The sequence below is a fragment of the Sinocyclocheilus grahami genome, unplaced genomic scaffold, assembly GCF_001515645.1.
Source record: "Sinocyclocheilus grahami isolate Dianchi unplaced genomic scaffold, SAMN03320097.WGS_v1.1 scaffold279.1, whole genome shotgun sequence".
Classification (NCBI taxonomy): domain Eukaryota; kingdom Metazoa; phylum Chordata; class Actinopteri; order Cypriniformes; family Cyprinidae; genus Sinocyclocheilus; species Sinocyclocheilus grahami.
In genome coordinates this window covers 1,590,621-1,610,456 of record NW_015505458.1, presented here as the reverse complement: position 1 = coordinate 1,610,456, position 19,836 = coordinate 1,590,621, and the positions used below count along the sequence as shown (strand labels likewise).

Below are 19,836 nucleotides of genomic sequence, written 5' to 3'. Positions count from 1 at the left end.
TATATATATATATATATATATATATATATATATATATATTAGGCAGCACTGTTTTCAAGATTGATAATTATAAGAAATGTTTCTTGGACAGCAATTTAGCATATTAAAATCAGAATCAGAAATATCACAAATCATGTGACACTGACTACTGAAAAAAAAATCAACAAGAATAAATTACATTTTAATTTATACTACAATTTAAATTAAAATAATAATAATAATTTTTTTTTTTTTAAGTGGCACTTTCAAGTATCACTTCAGTGTCCACACACTTTTTGAACCTTCCCCAGCTTCAATAAGTGGATATCTCTGTGGTTTTATCTGTGAGCTGAGTTTCAGACAGCACAAAAGAGCGTGGAGCACTGAAGGACTTGGGAAAGGCAGATGGGTAGTTGAATACACATACAGCGACGCAGGCAGGAAGAACAAGGGCGTTTGTGCTGACTCCTGCACTTGCTGACTGCCCCATCTGTTGAGCGGGGTCCCCAGAGTGAAGAGGGGCAGCGCGGGTCCGTGTGACACATCTGCCCCTTGCTTGGGGCTCTTAAATAGAGACACAGACGGTACTGAGGCATCCTGCCAGAGCAAAACTCCCCAGCCCAGGTGTGCTTCTAATAGAGGCCACAGAAAGCCAACCTCTACCTCTGTGTCCGCTTTTGTCTGTCTATGTGGCTTTGTGTCTCTATCCTTGTCTCACTTTCTATCTGATGTTCTTTGAGAGTGTACCTTTTCTCATTTTCTCTTGCGTTCTCATGCTGTTCACACCCTCAGTATTAAACTCATCCAGTGTGAAGAGCGAGGACTCATTTCTGTTCTCCACTGGGGGTCCTTTACGATGCTCCGTGAGGTGCGAGGAGAAGGCCACCGCTTCACCATTACCTGATAACTGACGTTAGCATAAACTCACAAAACACGAAACCAGAGAGGCCTTATTGAAAATGATAACACCCTCAAGCGTGTCCTTCACGGGCGCAGCGTGGGGTTAAAGACTCACGGCAGTGCTTTGCATTTGAAAGTGTCCTCCACGATCAGAGGCCCACATTGTCTTTAGGTTGACATGGATATTCATAGAGTAAACAAGCACGTTGCAAATACACTGAAATAATTATTCATGAGTATATGTAGTTTACATGATTAGTAATATGAAATTTTAAACTGGACTAGTAACACAAAATAATACAAAATCCTCTGATTAAAGCAGTCCTCTGATTACAATTAGTACCTTCGATAGTGAGTTTCACTCATTCCACCTTTATTCAATTAATTCTTAAATAAACTAGCTGTTAAGAAGGTCTTGCTCCATCTTTGATTAATAAGCGAGAGCCCGGCTGTGGAATTGTTGTAACACATTACAATTCTAGCATTTATACCATAGACTGTAGGTTATACCACCCGTAGGTTTCTGAAGAGCGTTTTTGAAGCTCAAAGTGGGAGTCGGCCGTCGCCATCTTGGCAGCGTGTCACCGCGCGTCACTTCCGGATAATCGAAAATGGGCAAAGAGGCGGGAGCTGGTTGCTGAAACCACACCCACCAAGCTCGACAGTGGTGACAGCAGCGGCAATCCACCTGTCACTCAAGTGACCACGCCCTTAATTATGCAGAATTTAAACGGATGAGTTATAAAAAAACTCACCCCCTCACAGTTGTCACGAAGGGCAAAATTAGCTATATAGACCAAAACCACTTTTTGTACCAGGCTGTAAAAAAATTTTTTTCTGCTGTAAAGTTGGGCATTTTAACATGGGGAGTCTATGAGACTTACTCCCTTTTGGAGCCAGCCTCTAGCAGTTTAAGTCCCTTCCGTGTTGGTTTCACGAGAGAGACTGGAAGGTTGCCGCTTGATTTATACATATCTATAATTAAATAAATAAATACCCTTTGCAAATGAACTCTGGGAAATGTAAGATACATCTAAGCCCATGGAGTAGAAAATAAATTAAATGGTAGCTGTCACTATTTTTTTGTGGTAACTGCATTATTTCAAAATTGTGACTGTGTATCATAATGCCACTTTGGTAACACTTGAAGCTTTTATGCATAGTGCATTACAAAGGTAATTATAATGTACACTGTAATGTTTTATATCTTTTCATAAATAACTGTGCTGAACTTAAAATGCATTATAATATTTGCAGATTCCTGGTTGTTTCTCATGTGTTTTAATGTACAATTATTCATGAGATCTTATGATGCATTACAAAGCATAATTAATGCATTAAAATACTTTTACTGTTACCTTACGTTTTTATTATATTTTTCTCCATCCCTGTGGCTGAAATGTACTTCCATAATAATTAGAGTCCTTTTAAGAAATACTCAGGTTAAAGCCAGCTGGGTAGCTTAGATGCATAAAGCACAAGGTGAAACGTTGCTTTTAATAATTTCGATCTTAACAATGTAACTGGTGAGTTCTAGTCACAAATCGCCCAGTATGAGTTAGGTAGCATTTCTACATTTCTCCTCCGGCACATTCAATAATGAGCAGCATCTAGATAAAATATGCACCCACTCACACACGCAAACTAATGATGAATATCCTACTTAATCTCTATGTGGAATTCAATTATCTGCTTATTGCTATCACCGAATCAGTGTTTGTACAGATATAAGTGCTCATTATAATGCCTAAATGAGTCTCTCAATCGATTATAAAAAGAGATCCAAAAGAGAGACTTAACAGATGGAAGATGTACATCACAGTCAATAAAAAGCTCACTGAAAGGCTACAGACAAAAAAAAAGAAAGAATGAGGTATTTTACCGATGAAGTAGGACAGCAGAATGGCCAGCAGGGCGGCGGCAGCGATCGCCGACAGGGCGGCACATTTCCAGCTGCAGTACTTGGACGGCTTCTTCAGCTTGAAGGCGCTTCTGGAAAAGGTGTTTCTGGGTAGGAGCCGTGGTGGAGGAGAATATACTGTGCCGGACGTCAGGGGGTAACCCGGAGATGAACTGCTAAAGAGAGGCGTGGTCCCTGAAGAGGTCTTAAACAGGAAATGCCTGCAGAAAAGAGAACGATAAATAGCGTTTTTAGTATTTCAAGCACACGTGGAAGGTCACATCCATCCCTGGTATCAAATCTCTTTTCTGCATCCCCCCTTTCTAAGCTCTGAGGTACATGTGTGTTCATGTGTGTTGTGTTGACCGCTGAGTGTCGCAGGTGCTTGTTGGGGGTGAAGGACAGTGAATGCAGCGCCTCAGTGTGGAGCAGTGGACATATGGCACATGAACACGCGGCACCGCAGGCCTGTCCCGGCCCACCGAGGGACACTTACACAACAAAGTCACTCAATAATTCAAAAGCCTCCGCTCCTTTCAGGTACAACAAACACATACTGTACAGAGACACACACTTCACTGAGACCATCCGCAGCGGGTTTGATTTTCTGGTACGGGGTCATTTCCGTCGAGCTGATGAAAAGAAAAAATCTAGACAGGAGGATATTGCTGTGTATTTCACAGTGAGATTAATCATTACAGCCTCATAAACGGACTCTTGGCGCAGACAAACAGGACGTGATTTGTTCATATCCAGCCTCAGCACAGAGACTACCGTGAGACAGAACACACTCAGAGATAATCAGCGTTAAGCTTCCAAAAACATCATAAATGCAGTTCATAGACCACAGAGCCATGTAACAACAGTCTGGCAGGATTCCACAGAATGTTTTTCACTACGGTGTGCAATTCTGAAAGATCTAACAAATGCCTCATGAATCACTTTTACCCCTGACTAGATTTAAAACAGAATTGTTTCCAAAACACTCCTGCTACCCTTGTCTCCCATTGTTTGGACAAACAGCTGATTCTGCTCTAAGTTGACGCAAATAGAAGTTTGTTCGTTCGTTCTTTCTTCTTTCGGTCTCTTTTATTTATTTATCAGTAGAAGTCTATTATTTCATGAGCTCAGTTTTTTTCATAGAATCTCATGTCATTATGGGTGCTCAGGGCTGCCACAGATAGTACTGTATAATAAAGGTGTAACAGTTTTTGCTTGTTGTACTTCCATGTGTTGTACATTTTTAAAAAATGCTACAAATTTGACATTTTTTTAATTAAAATAATATTTTTGTAGACTAAAATTGCCATTTTAGTGTAGTTGTGCCAATTTAGTTGTTTTATTAAAGTCTGTTTTGCCATATCAGCTTTACAGGCTATAGATTCAACATTTAATAAATACATACAATACAATAAATACAAACATTAAATAAAATCCATCATAGAGAATATATATATATATATAATTCTGTATATATATAAATATAAAATACAATTTAATTGTACTTGTGATTAAAATGTTTTTTATGAAATGTCTTATAAATGTCTTGATAAAAATCGTTGTCTCTTGACATTAAAAGATTAATGTTGCATTAGAGTAAAACTGACTAAAATTAATAATGACATTACAAAATATTTGCTAAATTTAAAATGTATTTGTCAAAAACTCTGACAACAACAAAAATTTGTGACAAAATTAATGTATGTGACACTTAGGTAGCAGGTTAAACAATTAAATGTATTTTAAACAGACAGTTCGCCCCAAATTAAGCACCATTATGTTGTTCAGAATGTATTTTATCTGTGAAAAATAAAAATATATAAAGAGCAGACACTGTTCTTACAATGAATGCATACAATAAACACAAAAAAGTCAAAAATCCTCTTAAAAGCACCAAACAGTTTGTATGACTTGTCAACTATATAGAAAGTCTACTGAAGCCACACAACAACATGGAAAAAATAAGTAGATCAAAATAATTAAATACATTAAAAAAGGTATTTTAATAAAAACGTCGAATATGCTTAAGTGAGAATGAGAGCTGAATCAGAAGTCAGTTTTCTCTTTGCGGTGCACAGCAGGAAGAAAGTAAGTCAGACAGGAGGTTGAGTAAATGATGACAGGATTAATATTTATTGATATTTAACACCGGAAAAAAATGACACACTTTACCTTTAAGAAATGACATCACTCGGAAAGTAAGTGTCAGAGCGGTGTCACCTCTCTGGTGTCACACTGGTATTCTCCAGTCTCTCTTCTGTGCTGCTCTCATTAGTGGTGATATTCGCTAACATAGCCTTAATGTTACAATAGATTATTGATGAAACTTGTACAATTTAGCATTGTACTTAAATAATTTAGCAGTTAATTACTGCTCTGAGCCCCATGCTGGTGTTTCCTGCCCTGCAAATGAGGACTTTAGTCTCACACAAAGCCCGGTCGCGCCAGCAGCACGGATGCAGTTTAAAAAAGAGATGTAGTGTAAAATGGATTAGCTGCGGTCACGTTGCTGTTGTGATTAGCGTAGGGTCGTGGGGTTTGTCATGTTTTATCAGGTCCCGTTCTCTATTAAGACCAAATCGAGAGGCTGAGAGCTTTTCTGCGGTCAGGTATCTGCCTTAGAGGCTTGTCTCTGGACCGGCCCCCACAGCCTACCCCCCCAGATACATCCGTCCCTCATACCTCTAACCTACAAGGGAAACGGCCACAGGCTGCTCACTCCTGTGATCTTTAATAGCCTCTTTCCACAAGATGCCTTCCAATATCTCTGGACACGTTCCAGCGGCGGATTCCATTTCCAGAGCTGATTTTTGTTCCGTCGTGCTCCAGCCCTTCCATTACCCCCATCTCTTATCGGCCTATCACCATACATCCCACACTCACCCATGGATGGACAGACTGAACCCCCCTGGAATCTGGCCTGATGGGACTACTGGGGTCAGTGCCTAACGAACCCATCACGAGGGATTTTTTTAAGTTTTAACCTACAGTGCACATACAGTGCACTCTTAAATTCTGTATATTTACACAAGAGAACATGACCAGATACTACAACAGAATATTGACAGTATTACTAAATGATTTTAGCAAATGGCTGCAATATAACAAAGAGTGAAAAATTTAAGGGGGTCTGAATACTTTCCGTACCCACTGTATTACACATTATAGAGAAAACTAGCAGCATTGTGTCGAAAATGTAAGTTCTAAACAAAGAAATAGAAAGAGTGTTATGGTAGTATGCTTTTCCTAATTCACTAAGGCACTAGATTCATTCCTGGATATACCAGTGTTTAAAAAAAATTGGTTGAATGAATAATTCAAATGCTAACTAATAACTACAGTCACTTTTTGGTTTGTGAATAAGTGTTTTTGAATGAATCATTTACGTAAATGATTCAAAAACTACCTCATAGTGGCAGTCACTCGTTTTGTTCCTGAATGAATCAGCAGGCTTAAAGGAACACTCAGTTAGACAATCAATGATTTCATGACTCACTCATAAAGATAGTGGGTATATTTAGAATAGCATACTAGCAGAATATGCTTACTATTTCAGCCAATGTTTTCATTTAAGATACATATTATTAAATGACTCATTCAAAGACAGTCACTTGTTTCCTTCCTAAGGAATCAGTGTTTTTGAAGAAATCACTTGCATATATGGGTCAATTACTTCACTCATAAGCACAGTCATGTGTCGCCACCTACTGGTGAAATGAGTAAAAATCTCCACCACTAATATACAGATTTTATACAAAAATACACAAACACAGACAAATGGAGTTAAACAAACAGTGAAAAATACCAGTATTGGTAGATTGTATACCAGCACTCACAGCAAAGACACTCCTTTAGTTCTCACATTTAATTTGTCCTATTAAGAATATCTGATGCCTTAAAAAAAACACACACACACTTCTCTAAGGCATGACTCCATAACCACCACATCGGTCTATCGCCACAAGCCTATAGGGAAAATAAACCTCAGAAGAAATACAAAAGAAAAAGATAGAGGTCTGTCCTTCTCAAAAGCCACTAAGGGAGAGACGGAGAGAGTGAGAGCAGGTTGATAAACGTAATGAATGGTAATAAATGATAATAATGCAGCAGTTTAATGAATGGAGGCCACATGGAGGATTCCACACGGTGGCTTTACATAACAAAGCTGTTTTTCCCCAGCTGAGGGTGACATCTACACTGCCTTAGGCCTCACTGACTCACACACGCATGTATAACACATACACACAGTAGTGCACAAACACATGCAGAGCTTGAATAATTGTGTGCATGAACCAGGAAGCTCGGTCAACAGCGGAAAAAAGCGGAATCTCGCATTTCTTCGTATTCACATTCGCTCTCTGTAATATTCTTTCCACCCTTCTCGCTTCCCCAATTGATGGTGTGATGCCACAGGCGATACCTCCACCTCCAGCTTCATGCCTTTATCTGAACCCGCGTCGTCTCCCTTCGCATCTTCCTGTCAGGTGCGACCGTGCACAAACTGTAAAGGGAAGCTAGCAGGTTACAGGTAGGCAGTAATCAGGCCTGCAATGAGCAGCAGAGTGACAGGAAGGCAGCCGAAGTGCACGTCTAAAAATACAGCTTCGCTTCCTGCGGGCCGCCTCCGTGTCATTCCGCCACTGTCTGAAGTCAGGCGACTCGCAAGGTCAAATCAGTCACTTAAATGCCAAATCATTTTTACCCACACAGAAGGTTGCAGCCACTAATTTGCCAGCTGACAGGGGTGACGGAGGGAAATTAATTAAGGTCATTTTGGAAGCGCGTGCGCTCGAGTTGAAGTGTAACTCATAGCTATTGGCTGAATCTCTATTGAAAGCTCATTTCATCTCGGGATGGTAAGGGGAAGCCGAATGCGGATGGAGTGGCTTAATTGTGAAATGAAATTAAAATGCTTGATTTACACGGCATGCTTAATTGACAGTGATTTATGTCGAGCATTGTTTGGGAGGGAAGCTGGGGGAAGAGTTGAAGCCAACTGAGATGATGGGAGACGTGAGAGAGAGAGAGAGAGAGAGAGAGAAATGAGGCCAGACCAGGGGGCGGACAGGAAATAAAGAGAGGCCAGATTGAGCCCAAAAAAGGAGTGCTGACAGGGTGGGGTTATGCAGAGGACAGTCTGCAGATAATGGCAGTTTTGCACTTTTCAAAGTCCATGGGGACTGAGAAACCAGGGACATAATGATCTGAGGGAGGAACATGACTTATTTACTGGGAGACAGGAAGTGAGAGAAGCACAGAAAGACAGAACAACAAGAGAAGGAGAGGAGACAAGGAGAGGAAATGAATTGAGAGGAGACAAAACAATATGAAGCCAGATGAAGAGACAAGAAATGAGACAAAAGGAGATAAAGAGGGTGATATGACAAGAGGAGAAGAGCTGAGAGGAGAAAAGGAATGATGGAAAATGTGGAAAGAAGACAACTTAGGAGATGACAAAGGAGGAAATAAGCAAGGAAATAAGGAAATGTGAGGAGACGAGATGAGGACATTGGAAACAGGACAAGAGAAAACAAAGACGAAACAAAGGCACTGGAATAGAAGAGATCAGATGAGGAGAAAAAAGCTTGAGATGAGTTGAGATGAGACCTGATGATATAAGATGAGGAGAGCAGAGGAAGACAGGAGATGTGTCAAGACAAGAGGTTAGATGACAAGAGGAAAAGAGCTGGGAGGAGATGAGATGAGACAAGATGATGTGAGGGCAGAAGAGATGAGACAAATATAGAAATGAGATAAAATAAAGAAATGAGAGGAACCAAGAGGTAAGGACATAGGAGATAGGACAAGAGAAGAGGAAATGGGCTAAATGAACTAGAGGATATCAGATGAGAGAAGAGGACATAAAATGATACACAATGAGACGAAGAGAAACAAGGAGACCTAAAGAGACAATAGAGGAGTCCAGATGAGATGGGTCAGTGAGGAGAGGCAAAGAAATGAGAAGAGAAACAATGATGAGACAAGTGATGAAATGAGCTGATATGAGCGGAGATGAGACAAGATGAGATGAACCAAAGCGAGGAGACTAAAGAGGATAAAGGATACAAGAAGAGAAGATGAAACAAACGAACTAGAGAAGATGAGATGAGATGACATGACGCGAGGCCAGGAGATGAGAGAAGAGAAGAGGAAAAGAGACAAAATGAGACAAGAACAGATGAGGAGAGAGAAAGAGAAGAGAAGAGAAGAGGAGAGGACAAAATGAAACAAAGAAAGGAGATAAGCTCAGATACTTTCTGTAAGTTTTCTGCAGGCGTTGAGGTCATTGTATGTGTCGTGTGCAAGAGCTGATTAATGACCATGTCTCAGTCAGACAGGTGTGTGCTCTCACTTTATATGTGTGTGTGTGTGTGTCACTGATCCCTGTTAAATATGCATTGCTGAAAACAGCCCCTGCCACTCATTAGTTGTGACAGCCCCAGAAGACCCCTCATCACCAAACATGTAGTTAGTGTCAGACTCCAGTGTTTATTTATTCATTTTTAACTTTCCATTTCCAGATCTATCCCTCATTTAACTGTCTGATCTCACACTCACTGCCCACACGCCTCTTGATTGACACCCTCATTATATACATCACTTTTCCACTTTAAATAACCAACATCAGCGCCTATCAAGACAGGTAAGTGACCGCGGTCATGAAATACCTCTATGTGTATGCTGTAATAGGAGTAAAATACTTTTTTAACTGCTTTTTCTTTTTTGGAACACCCACATCCAGCATGAGAACAGTAAGTTTACTGAGACAAGTTTCTCCCTGACCTGAATCACACTTTGTTCAGTTTAGTTAAACTTTGCTTCTCTCCACATTCTCCTCCTGCAATCCAACTATTGGGCGATGGGTAGTCTAAACACCAAAACAAAGGTCTCCAAAAACTTTTCTAATTATGTTTGCTGGGATTGCTGCACCATATCCAGAATTTGATCTGCATGCGGCACGAGCAGAGAGAGGGCCCATAAATCTTCAGCGAGCTGCGGGCACCTGTATTCTGATTGGCTCCCGTTAGGATAACAAATTGGCCTCGGAGCGCAGCTGAGAATTTAAATCTGCCCCACACAGATACCTTGGCAACCACTGATGAAGTCTGAGAGAGAACGAGAAAGAGGGAGGGGTAAGAATAGAGGGAAAGAAAGAAAAGAGGCAAAGAGAAGCAGAGTTTTGCAATGTTCACTTCTCAGCCTGAGCTCGGGAATTCAAACAATTTTCTTTTAGGATAATTTTCCTACCTTTATTCTCCCTTAAAAGCTGCATTTATAACCTAAAATTGCACAACAATTCTCCTTGCATCTTTTTCTGAGAAAAAAAAAGAAGAAATAAACTATGCAAACTGCATTTTCATGAAGGACAAAAGTAGAACTTGCCACAAAATGTGCAATAAAGACCAGTCATAATTCAGTATGCAAATAACACAGTGGCATCATTAAGGTGCTGTCAAATTTACTGTCTGTATTTTCACAGGTGAAATCCAGTGATTTGAATAGGGATCCACCCAAACTAGAACCACGTGAAGGCAATAAAATTCCCAAATGCAGATTTCACCTAGACTCCCTGCGCTGACCATCAGAGAACTGCATCGGTTTGAAATTTGAAGGATTTGGCTTCATACCTCACTACACTACTGAAAATAAACAGTGAACCCAGCTGTGTGTTATAGGTTTTGTTTATGTTCAGGTTTTCATTTCTTATATTTTTAAGTTTGTCATAATAATGACTACTGTTTTGTCATGTGACTCTCTGAGCCCCTCGCATGATCTTGTCATGTGATTCCTTGGCTTCATGCATCATGTTTTCAACGGTACATTGTCTTGTCAGGTGAATTTCAGTTCTGTCTTGTGATTGGTTCATTGTATTGATTACTCTTGTCTAGCTTTGTTGTTATAACTCGCTATTGGTGAGTTGTGTCTAGTCTGTTAATGTTCAAGTCAGGTCAAGTTGAGTCTATTCCAGTCCATGTCACGGTTTTGATTTTGGTTGATCTGTATCTGATTCACATTTATTAATAAAACTACACTTGTGTTCTCAACCTCAACTCGCGTTCAGTGGAATATACATTACAGGACCTTTTCTGCCTGTGAAATTTTGCTAATGAGACCACATATTTATTGTCAGTAAGATTTGAAATGAAACAAGTTTACAAATTATTCTTTAAATGCACCTGTGTTACTGCTAGCTTTAGCACATTTAGTCCCTTCCCTTAGTAGTCAGAAGTATGTGAAACGGGACGTTTTAAGTCATCGTGAGATTTTCACGTTAAACTTTGAATAAACTTAAACACATCTACCACAATGTCTTGTATCACTGCATCTAGTCAAATTAAATACTAATACTAAAAATACTGAAATACTAAAAATATACGAGTAGAGTCTGTATATGAAGTGGTTGTGCTGAAATAAAGCGCTATAATTAAACATTCACAAGAATCATCTTCTGAGGTCAAGAATTACCCAATTGCCCATAACCATTAGAGGTGAAATGATGCAGAATGGATGCTGCAACATCAAATAACCGCAGAGGCAATCTGGTTCAAGGAGTTCACGGACCTGTGAATGTGTGCACAGCATATCGCACAAGTCAAATTGAATCTCTGATATCTGTACAAACAGACAAATCTAATTCTCTCGTGGCACATGGACTCAAACGGCACTTTAAGAAGTTGACACAGGACCCTGCTGCAAACACACACAAAAACAAACACCAGCCGGGCTGTAACCACAACACACACCTCCAAAAACATCCCCCACGCCGTGCATGTGAAAGCCCTCTTCTTTGGCTCAATTGTGATATTGCGACCTGCTTTGGAATCTAATTTGAGTGTGCACGAGTCTGTATGGAAGGAGAAGAGAGCAGCTCGCGGCGTCCTGAGATGAGAACAAAATTGAAGCAGGCATCAGCTGGTGAAGAGGCCTCACTCCATGATTGGAAATAAGCCTTCCATGGACCAGGCCATCTTCAGTCATTTATGCTGCCGAAAACCGATTCCACCCTCCTCCTTGTTTTCCGATCTCTCACTCCTTCCCAGCCGAAGCAATCTTTCGGATCCTCCCCCTTTCCCCCCATCTTGTCTCTCTCCTCTCCCTCTACCTGTCTGACAACTGCATACTTTGGCAATCAATCTTGCGGTACTGGCAGCTGTGCAGGCACCTCTCAGAGAAAGGTTTGCTTTTCTACTTTAGCAGGAAAGGCCTGACCTATAAAATAACAGAATTTACATAGAGGACACACACACACACACACACACACACACAGAGAGAGAGAGTGAGTTGTGTGTTTCTGTCTAAATGGCTCAGGGTGTTAATCTGTAGGTGGAATATTCAGGGTAATCAATCTAAACCCCTTTAAAAGTCATCCACCTAAAGAGAAACAGGCATGACCTCCAATTCCAAGAAGAAAGAAAATTATTCTTTGCTTTTAAATGTCATGCTACTCACTCTTTCTCAGTCACAAGACCATCCGGATGGCCACACAGAGAGATTATATTCCCATAAGCCTTCTATAGCAGGGATCATTTTAGACAAAAAGTTATAATCAATGATGTGAGAGATTAATGTTAAACTGAGTTGTTTCATTGTTTGAAATATATACATGTCTTACATTTGCATGTTGATATAAACAAACAGCACAAATTAATCAGATAAACTAACTGTTGCACATGTAAACTTATCTCTTCGGTTTTTTAACCACTACACGGGTCAGAGACACTACAAACACAATTTACACACTTTACATTAAAGCCTACTAGGTTTGAAATAAAATCACAATGGATTCAGTGTTGGACATGGAGCAATGCATTTACAAAACAAAATGAACAAAAAAACTGAAAATAGTATGTTTAATAAAATGTATGTTTAATAATAATTAAAATAAATTTAAAGTACTAACTTAAATAATTAAAGAACCAAATTAATTCATATTTAATATAATTCATAATTAATTCATAGTTCAGCAATATACCTGCAAAATATTAGAAGCTTTTAAAACAAATGCACAGACTGTCTGCGTTTATTTGAATGAAAAAGCCCTTTCAATAATCAAACAATAATCAATTTGGAAAAAGTAAAAGCCAGGCCATTAAAAAAAAAGAAAGAAATGAAAAAAAAAACCCAGGAGATAAAGAAAAACACGAAGTGAAGAGAAGTGATCTGTTCATCCTATGGGAACTCATGTCATTCCCAGCTCCCAACTGACTATACACTGCAGAGTGCACCACTCACAAATGAACTTATTTAACTTATGTAACTAGAAAAGTGCAGACCAAAAGCTTCCCCTGAAACTCTCATGAGCGTGGCATCACAGGAGGCTGCTGTTGCATCACAAGGCTGGAGATTTTCCTCCAAACTTTCTCTCTTTGGTTTATAAAACTGCAGAGGTGGATTTGGTCAGTGTTTTTCTCCTGTAGAGGGAGAGGCAGGCAGTGTGTGAAAATGCTCTCTCTGTCGCTGTTGATACAAAAATAAAAACAGGCCTATTAAGTTTAGTGTGTCGGCTTAGTGCTGTGTGACCCAGAGGCGAGAGGAGATGAGCCTCTGCAGACACAGACTCCTTGAGCTTCCATCTCTCCACACTGAGGACCTGTCTGTCCATGTGACATTCTGTGCTATTTACACAGCTGAACACATCTCTGATCTATTCAGCTACTTAATGTGCGGGATCCCTTTTTAAGCATAATATGGCAGCAAATTTTTTTATTACATATTTGCTTTCATATCAAATTGCCTTTTATATTCTTATAGGGATCATTATTTCCCCCCCTGAAGTCAACTTATAACAACTGTCAAGGTTTCTTGCACCAAAAACTTATCTTAATTTAGATTCAAATGACCATTTTCCACCTATCAAGGGGTGTTTACCCTGACAGTTGTTTGCAAAAAAAAAAAAAATACAATGACTGGAAGAGATTTATTTTCAATGAAAGTAATTGAAATTTACCCAGCAATTTAGGGCGAAAACTGGACCGCAAACCTCCAGAGATAAAATTAAGGTAATAAACAGCATAAATGGGGCATCAGAATTAAACGGACTGCTTTTGCTACTGCTGCTACTGTACCTTAAAATTACTGAGAATTTTAACTGAGAAACTGAGAATTTTATGCATTATTATTTTACAAAAGAGGGGCCAAATCTCTCAAAAAATCTCAGGGGACAACATACAAACACGACACTAATATAATATGTAATATGAAAACAAGTTTAAACTCAAAATTGAATTTTAATCTAGTAATACAAAATGTTAATTTCATAGTTTAATGTTTATTCTAGGGATATGGTGACATTAACTTTAAAATACTTTTCCCCATTATTTCTTGAGTTTATTCTCAGGACAAAATGCCTTAAATCTTGAGGGAAAAAAAAAACTATTCTGAAAATGTAACTTGCTTAATATAGCTATTCTGACTATTTTATTTAAATTTTTTTTCATAAAAAAAAAAGAATGGGGCAAAATAATGACCATATAAGAATATATAATAATAACAATAATAATAATTTATTTATTTAACCTGGTCTCTAATCCACTTCTAGGGTATTTTAAAGGGATAGTTCAAAAGTCAAATTTTACCATTAATTAAACAATTAAATTGTCACTCCAATGCCCATATGCTTTTTTTTTTTTTTTACACAACATGACGGTGGGTAAAGAATGACAGTGCTTTAATTTTGGGGTGAACTATTTCTTTAGCACATAATGAAACGACATGTAAAAGAGCTTGTGGATCACTGTCTCTGAGGTTAACACTTGTGACCATAGTGAAGTGAACAGGCACTTGCAGGATTCCACTGAGAAGGCCCACAAACCCGCCTGTTGCCCAGGAATGGTGTGTGTGATGCTGGTCAGTGCCAGCACAGATCCGGGGTGGTCTGCTGGTGGTCCAATCTGCACTTGTCAGTTCTCTATATCACGCATGCTCGCCACACTTCAGAGCCTCCATAAATGCGATGAGTAACGCAGTTAATGAATGTGAATATATTGGAAATGAGTTTGTGAATTACACATGCGTGTGCGTGTGTGACAGGTGGCCCATCTGCATTGACAGAACCCCAATTAAAAAGCTGCAGTAAGAGGGGCGGGGCCTGCTAGCAGGGGAACGGGGAGAGGGGCCAGAGTTTGGGCCGGCTTCCTGGCTTGGTGAGGTTTGGATTGGTGTGGGGAGTGTGGTTCTGTCTCAGCAGATGGCAGGCTTAGTGCTGCTGGGTAGTCCTGATGGCTTCAGTACAGGAGCGCATTCTAACACACCTGAGCATCCACGAACGTCAGGCCTTCATTTTAGGGCCGCTTCATAATTTTGTGAGCAAATGAGGAAGGATTGTGTGACAATTATCCAGTGCCAGTTAGCTGTCTAAATATTACCCAGCCATAAAGCCGATATATATTACACACATTGTCAACTTCCAGTGATTTATGACGACAGCGCAGAGAACCAAAGGACGGAATGCAATGCTGGAACCCACTGGAGTTTCCCGACGAGAATAATTTAAGAAAAATCATAATTTGCCACCAGTCAGCTTTAGTGCTGCTTAACAATAGGCTTTTTGTAGCGATATTATAAACAAATTCATTTATAGATGAATTTATTCATGTATTTACAATTATAGTACTTTAGAAATAGTAATATACATACAGATACATACATACACACAAATACAGTGTGGAATAATTTAGATTTTTGTGTTTTTGAAACTCTCTTATGCTCATCAAGACTTGCATCTACGTATCAAAATTACAGTAATATTTTGAAATATTATTACAACTTAAGGCTGTTTTCTATTGCAATATATTTTAAAATGTAATTTATTCCTGTGATGACAAAGCTGAATTTTCAGCATCATTACTCCAGTCTACAGTGTCACATGATCCTTCAGAAATCATTCTAATCTGCTGAAAAGAGCATAAGAGATTTCTTTAACATCCAAAAAAAAAGGTTAGTGTGTGTGAATGTGTAAATAATGAAATATGCTTTGAGGTGTAGCGTTAATTCAAATTAAAATCCAGTGAAATGTGAGAATGACTAATTAAATGTGGCACAAATTGTATTTATTAGCATATGAGCATAAACTATTTGAAATAACGAAGCTTAATAAATTGCATTTACAAACATCTTAATTCTAAACATTATAAACAATGGCAAGATCATGAACAAAACATAACACTAGGTTTTCTGCACTGATATTACATTCTATTGTACATTGTAGCTGTTTATCATTTTTCCCACTGGAAACTCACAGGGTTTTCAACCTTCAGGGGGTCCTGAGGGCATTCCAGGGGGTCCATGCAGAAAATAAATAAAGCATAAAGAGCTGGATTTGGGATGGCATGTTTATTAACCAATTTCTAAATAAAGATCTATTTGCATTTTATAATAAGTTTAATGTTCTTAATGAACGTTATTATAAAGTGTTACAAAGAAAATTAGCATTTTAATACTGGGAGTCCCTATTTTGGCTCAGAGTCTGGCTGGGGGGAGGCCTCTGGATCTGTAAAGATTGAAAAGCCCTGACACAGACCACACAAAACATCTTCTGGGTAAATTCTGATGAGGAAGGTGCCGATGGGCGTGTCCACATAATCAGCAGCACAAAGAAGCCAATCAAACACAGCCGATAATTAACGCCGGAGGTCACAGGCATATTGTCAGTGTATGTGTGCGTCACAGGGTGACCCTGAACTGAACAAAACCTTGTCACTCTCCAATCCTGTACACAGCAGTCCCAAAGCACTCATGTCTGAGAGCTGCATGGCCCATGCTGACATACAGGACAGCCTTAATTACAGCCAGTCAGGAACCTGCACTTCCAACAGGCCTGAGACCTGTCCTGGTGAATTAAACATGCAGCCCGGCCTCATGAATAGTGCATGCGAGTATGCTGTTCTCTGATCTGGGAACAGAGGAGGTGACCCTCTGCTCAGCAGGAGAAACTTACACAGAAAGAAAGAGAGAGAGAGTGTGAATGAGAAAGCTGAGGCACAGGGGTGAGTGAATGTGTACGCATGAGAGACAGAGCATTAGTATTTGAGGGAACTATGAATGCTAATACTCTAAAAGCCCTGCATGCATAATACAGTGTGCATGTGTGATCTGTACGCACACACTAGTGTATGTTTGTTTCACAATTTATTGAGCGTACTACATATTTGCAAGCACAGAAATAGAGAGAAATAGCCTACCCTACTATACACTACCGTTCAAAAGTTCAAGAAAAGAACTCAGCAAGGACACATTTATAATTACTAAATACATTTATAATATAAAAAAAGTTGTTTTCTACATTTATAATAAAAAAAAATGTTTCTTGAGTAGCAAACCAGCATATTAGAATGATTTCTGAAGGATCATGTGAGACTGAAGACTGAAGTAATGGCTGCTGAAAATTCAGCTTTGCACCACAGGAGAAAATGACGTTGTTTTTTACTGCCTTATCAATCAAATAAAAGCAGCTTTGGAGAACATACGGTTACACTTTACTTGAAGGGGTGTGCATAAGACTGACATGACACCTACATAATCATGACATGATACATGTCATGAATATGAAGGTTTTTTATGCATGTTTATGACAACTGTTATTAAGTGTCATTCGCTCAGTTATGTAATTTTTAATGCAAAGATGACATTGTTTGAGATGTCTTTGTTATGGGCTATGGTTAGGGGTAAGGGTAGGGGTAGGGTTAGGTCAAATAATGTCATATTTGCATTAAAAATGACATAACTGAGCGAATGACACTTAATGACAGTTGTCATAAACATGCATAAAACCTCCTTCATATTCATGACATGTGTCATGTCATGATTATGAAGGTGTCATGTCAGTCTTATGCACACCCCTTCAAGTAAAGTGTTACCGAACATACAGAAGCGACTTCTTTCAAACAAACAAACAAAAACTTTTGTTTATATTGTAATACTATAGTCTATAATTATGGAAATAAATGCAGAACTAGGCACTGTTTTCAAATTAGTTTTTACATTTAAAAATGACACATTTTTACCTATTTATTTACTTCTGCAATTTTAAAAAATTAGATAAATAGGTAAAAAAAAAAAATCATATGACTAGACCTGTCAAAATATCTAAACTGCTTCCACCCAACTAATAACACTCCTAGAATTTTAATAAAAACAACTCTTTGGATTGAGACACAATTTCTGTCATATTGCACTCAATAATTGCTCCCTGGGGGGCACAAAGAGATTGTTTTGTCAGAATTAGGATATAACCTGCTATTAGAATGCTCCTTTCTGTGAGAAATGTGTCTCTAACCACTGTGTTTTTCACTGTGTGACAGTGAAGTTTCTTGAATGCAAAACTGTCATTTATTTCCATTTATACGACAGTTAGATTCGGTTCTCCAAACTGACTAGAAACAGAGTTTCAGGAGTGCCGAGACAAAATGATAAACAAAAATACTTATTGTGTCTCATATTGTGTCTAAAATTTAAGCTACTCATTGTTAATTTCTTAATTATACAGGGCTGCTTTTCCCAAAAGCATCGTTAGCCAATTATGCTCACCAGTTCGGTTACATTCTATTGGTAACGACTGAACTTGCGACCATGGTTGCTTTTGGGAAACACACTCCAGATGTGTTGTGTGCAAAAAGTGGTCACTGACCTGGTCTCCAACGGGACGCTGCTGTTGAGCACCCAGCTGTCCTGCAGCTGCACTGACTCGGGTGTGGTGGGCCCTTCGCCCGGGGCGGACGGAGGGGCGTGAATGGGGTTGCGGCGGCCGCTCAGTGTGTTGCGGTTGAGCGAGTTGGCAGAGGACTGGTGGTGCGACAGCGTCTGGTGGTTGTGCGGTGGAGGGATGGGCGGCCGCAGGGTGGACTGGCTGTGATGGTTTGGAGCTCCTGGGGAAAAATGATCGAAAAACCCTTTTATCAGGCTGTCAATCAATTATCAATCGGCAATGTCAAAAACTGTGTTAAGCGATGCAGGAAATGCGAACGCAATAACAGCACTGTGAGGGTGAAGTGCAATCAGAATAAACATCAAATCAGGGACGAAAGGCCGCTCTCGGTGATGACAGCCTGCCAAAGCTGTTTGTGTTGTTATTCTTTCCATCCAAATTCACATGCAGACGTTCCGAGGCGGCAGGAAGCCCCTAAAACACTCAACCACCCAGCTTGTTAAGACGCTTGTCAGACAGGAAACTCCTGTCTTCTCGTTTTGAGCTGCGCCGGCGTTGCTGGATGCTGTGTTTTCGTACCTCATGAAGCAGCATTAATTGACGTTGTTTGGCTCAGTGTAATCCTTAATGCAGCTTGAATTCGGTGCATGCATCTGCAGGAAGCACCGGCTCTGTTTGACTTTTTTACCGTGAAACACTTTGTACACGGACACAACTGCAGTGCGAGGCTCTTCACTTCAGGGCTGCTTTGTATGAGGTAACCTGTGGTGCTCGGGAAATGTCTGGCATGTAATTTTAAAGCAAAAAGAAAACAAATCTCTCTATCATGTTACATTTATTACTCTTGTCTATCAGAGGAAAACTGAAAGAAAGCGGGGAGGAGGCCAGACAAGAAGCATCAAACATGCTCCTAATAATGTTTTCCCATGAAACACGGAGTAATGCAATAAAGATGAACCTCCCAATCCAAGTTTACTTCCCACCAGCACCCAAAACCATTTCCATTTTCTCAGCCTGCCCATCTCATGCTTGTTGATCCATGACAGTTGCCCGAGAGCGAGCTCCACGGCCCGATCCCCTGTCTATTGCTGTCAGGAGTCTGATCAGTACGAGCAGATGGGCTAAAGGAATACATGAATCAGGCCTACGAAGAGACTCACATGCTTACTGCACTGCAAAAAAAGTGATTTTCTCAGTGTTTTTGTCTTATTTTCCAGTACAAATATCTGAACATTCTTAAATCAAGATATACCCCAAAATGAAAATTATGTCATCATGTACTGAATATTAAGTGAGTTTTTTCTTAAAACAAATATGTCAATGGGGTAAGAAAAATCAGTTTTTCTTGTCTTGTTTTCTATTTGAAGTTTAGTTTTTACTTACTATCAGGCCCGTAACCAACTATGAGGCCACC

At 39.5% G+C, this 19,836-nt stretch overlaps 1 protein-coding gene across 7 annotated transcripts in view; it reads right to left on the bottom strand.

The window, feature by feature from the left end:
* Positions 1-19,836, bottom strand: part of tenm2a (teneurin transmembrane protein 2a) — a 309,718-nt gene that overhangs the window by 67,793 nt on the left and 222,089 nt on the right. For all 7 annotated transcript variants that reach the window (XM_016291960.1, XM_016291962.1, XM_016291965.1 and 4 more), the window contains 2 exons: positions 18,405-18,642; positions 2,762-3,000 (listed from right to left, as the gene is read on the bottom strand). In XM_016291960.1, coding sequence (XP_016147446.1) covers positions 2,762-3,000; positions 18,405-18,642 — 477 coding nt within the window. The remainder of the gene's footprint in view (positions 1-2,761; positions 3,001-18,404; positions 18,643-19,836) is intronic.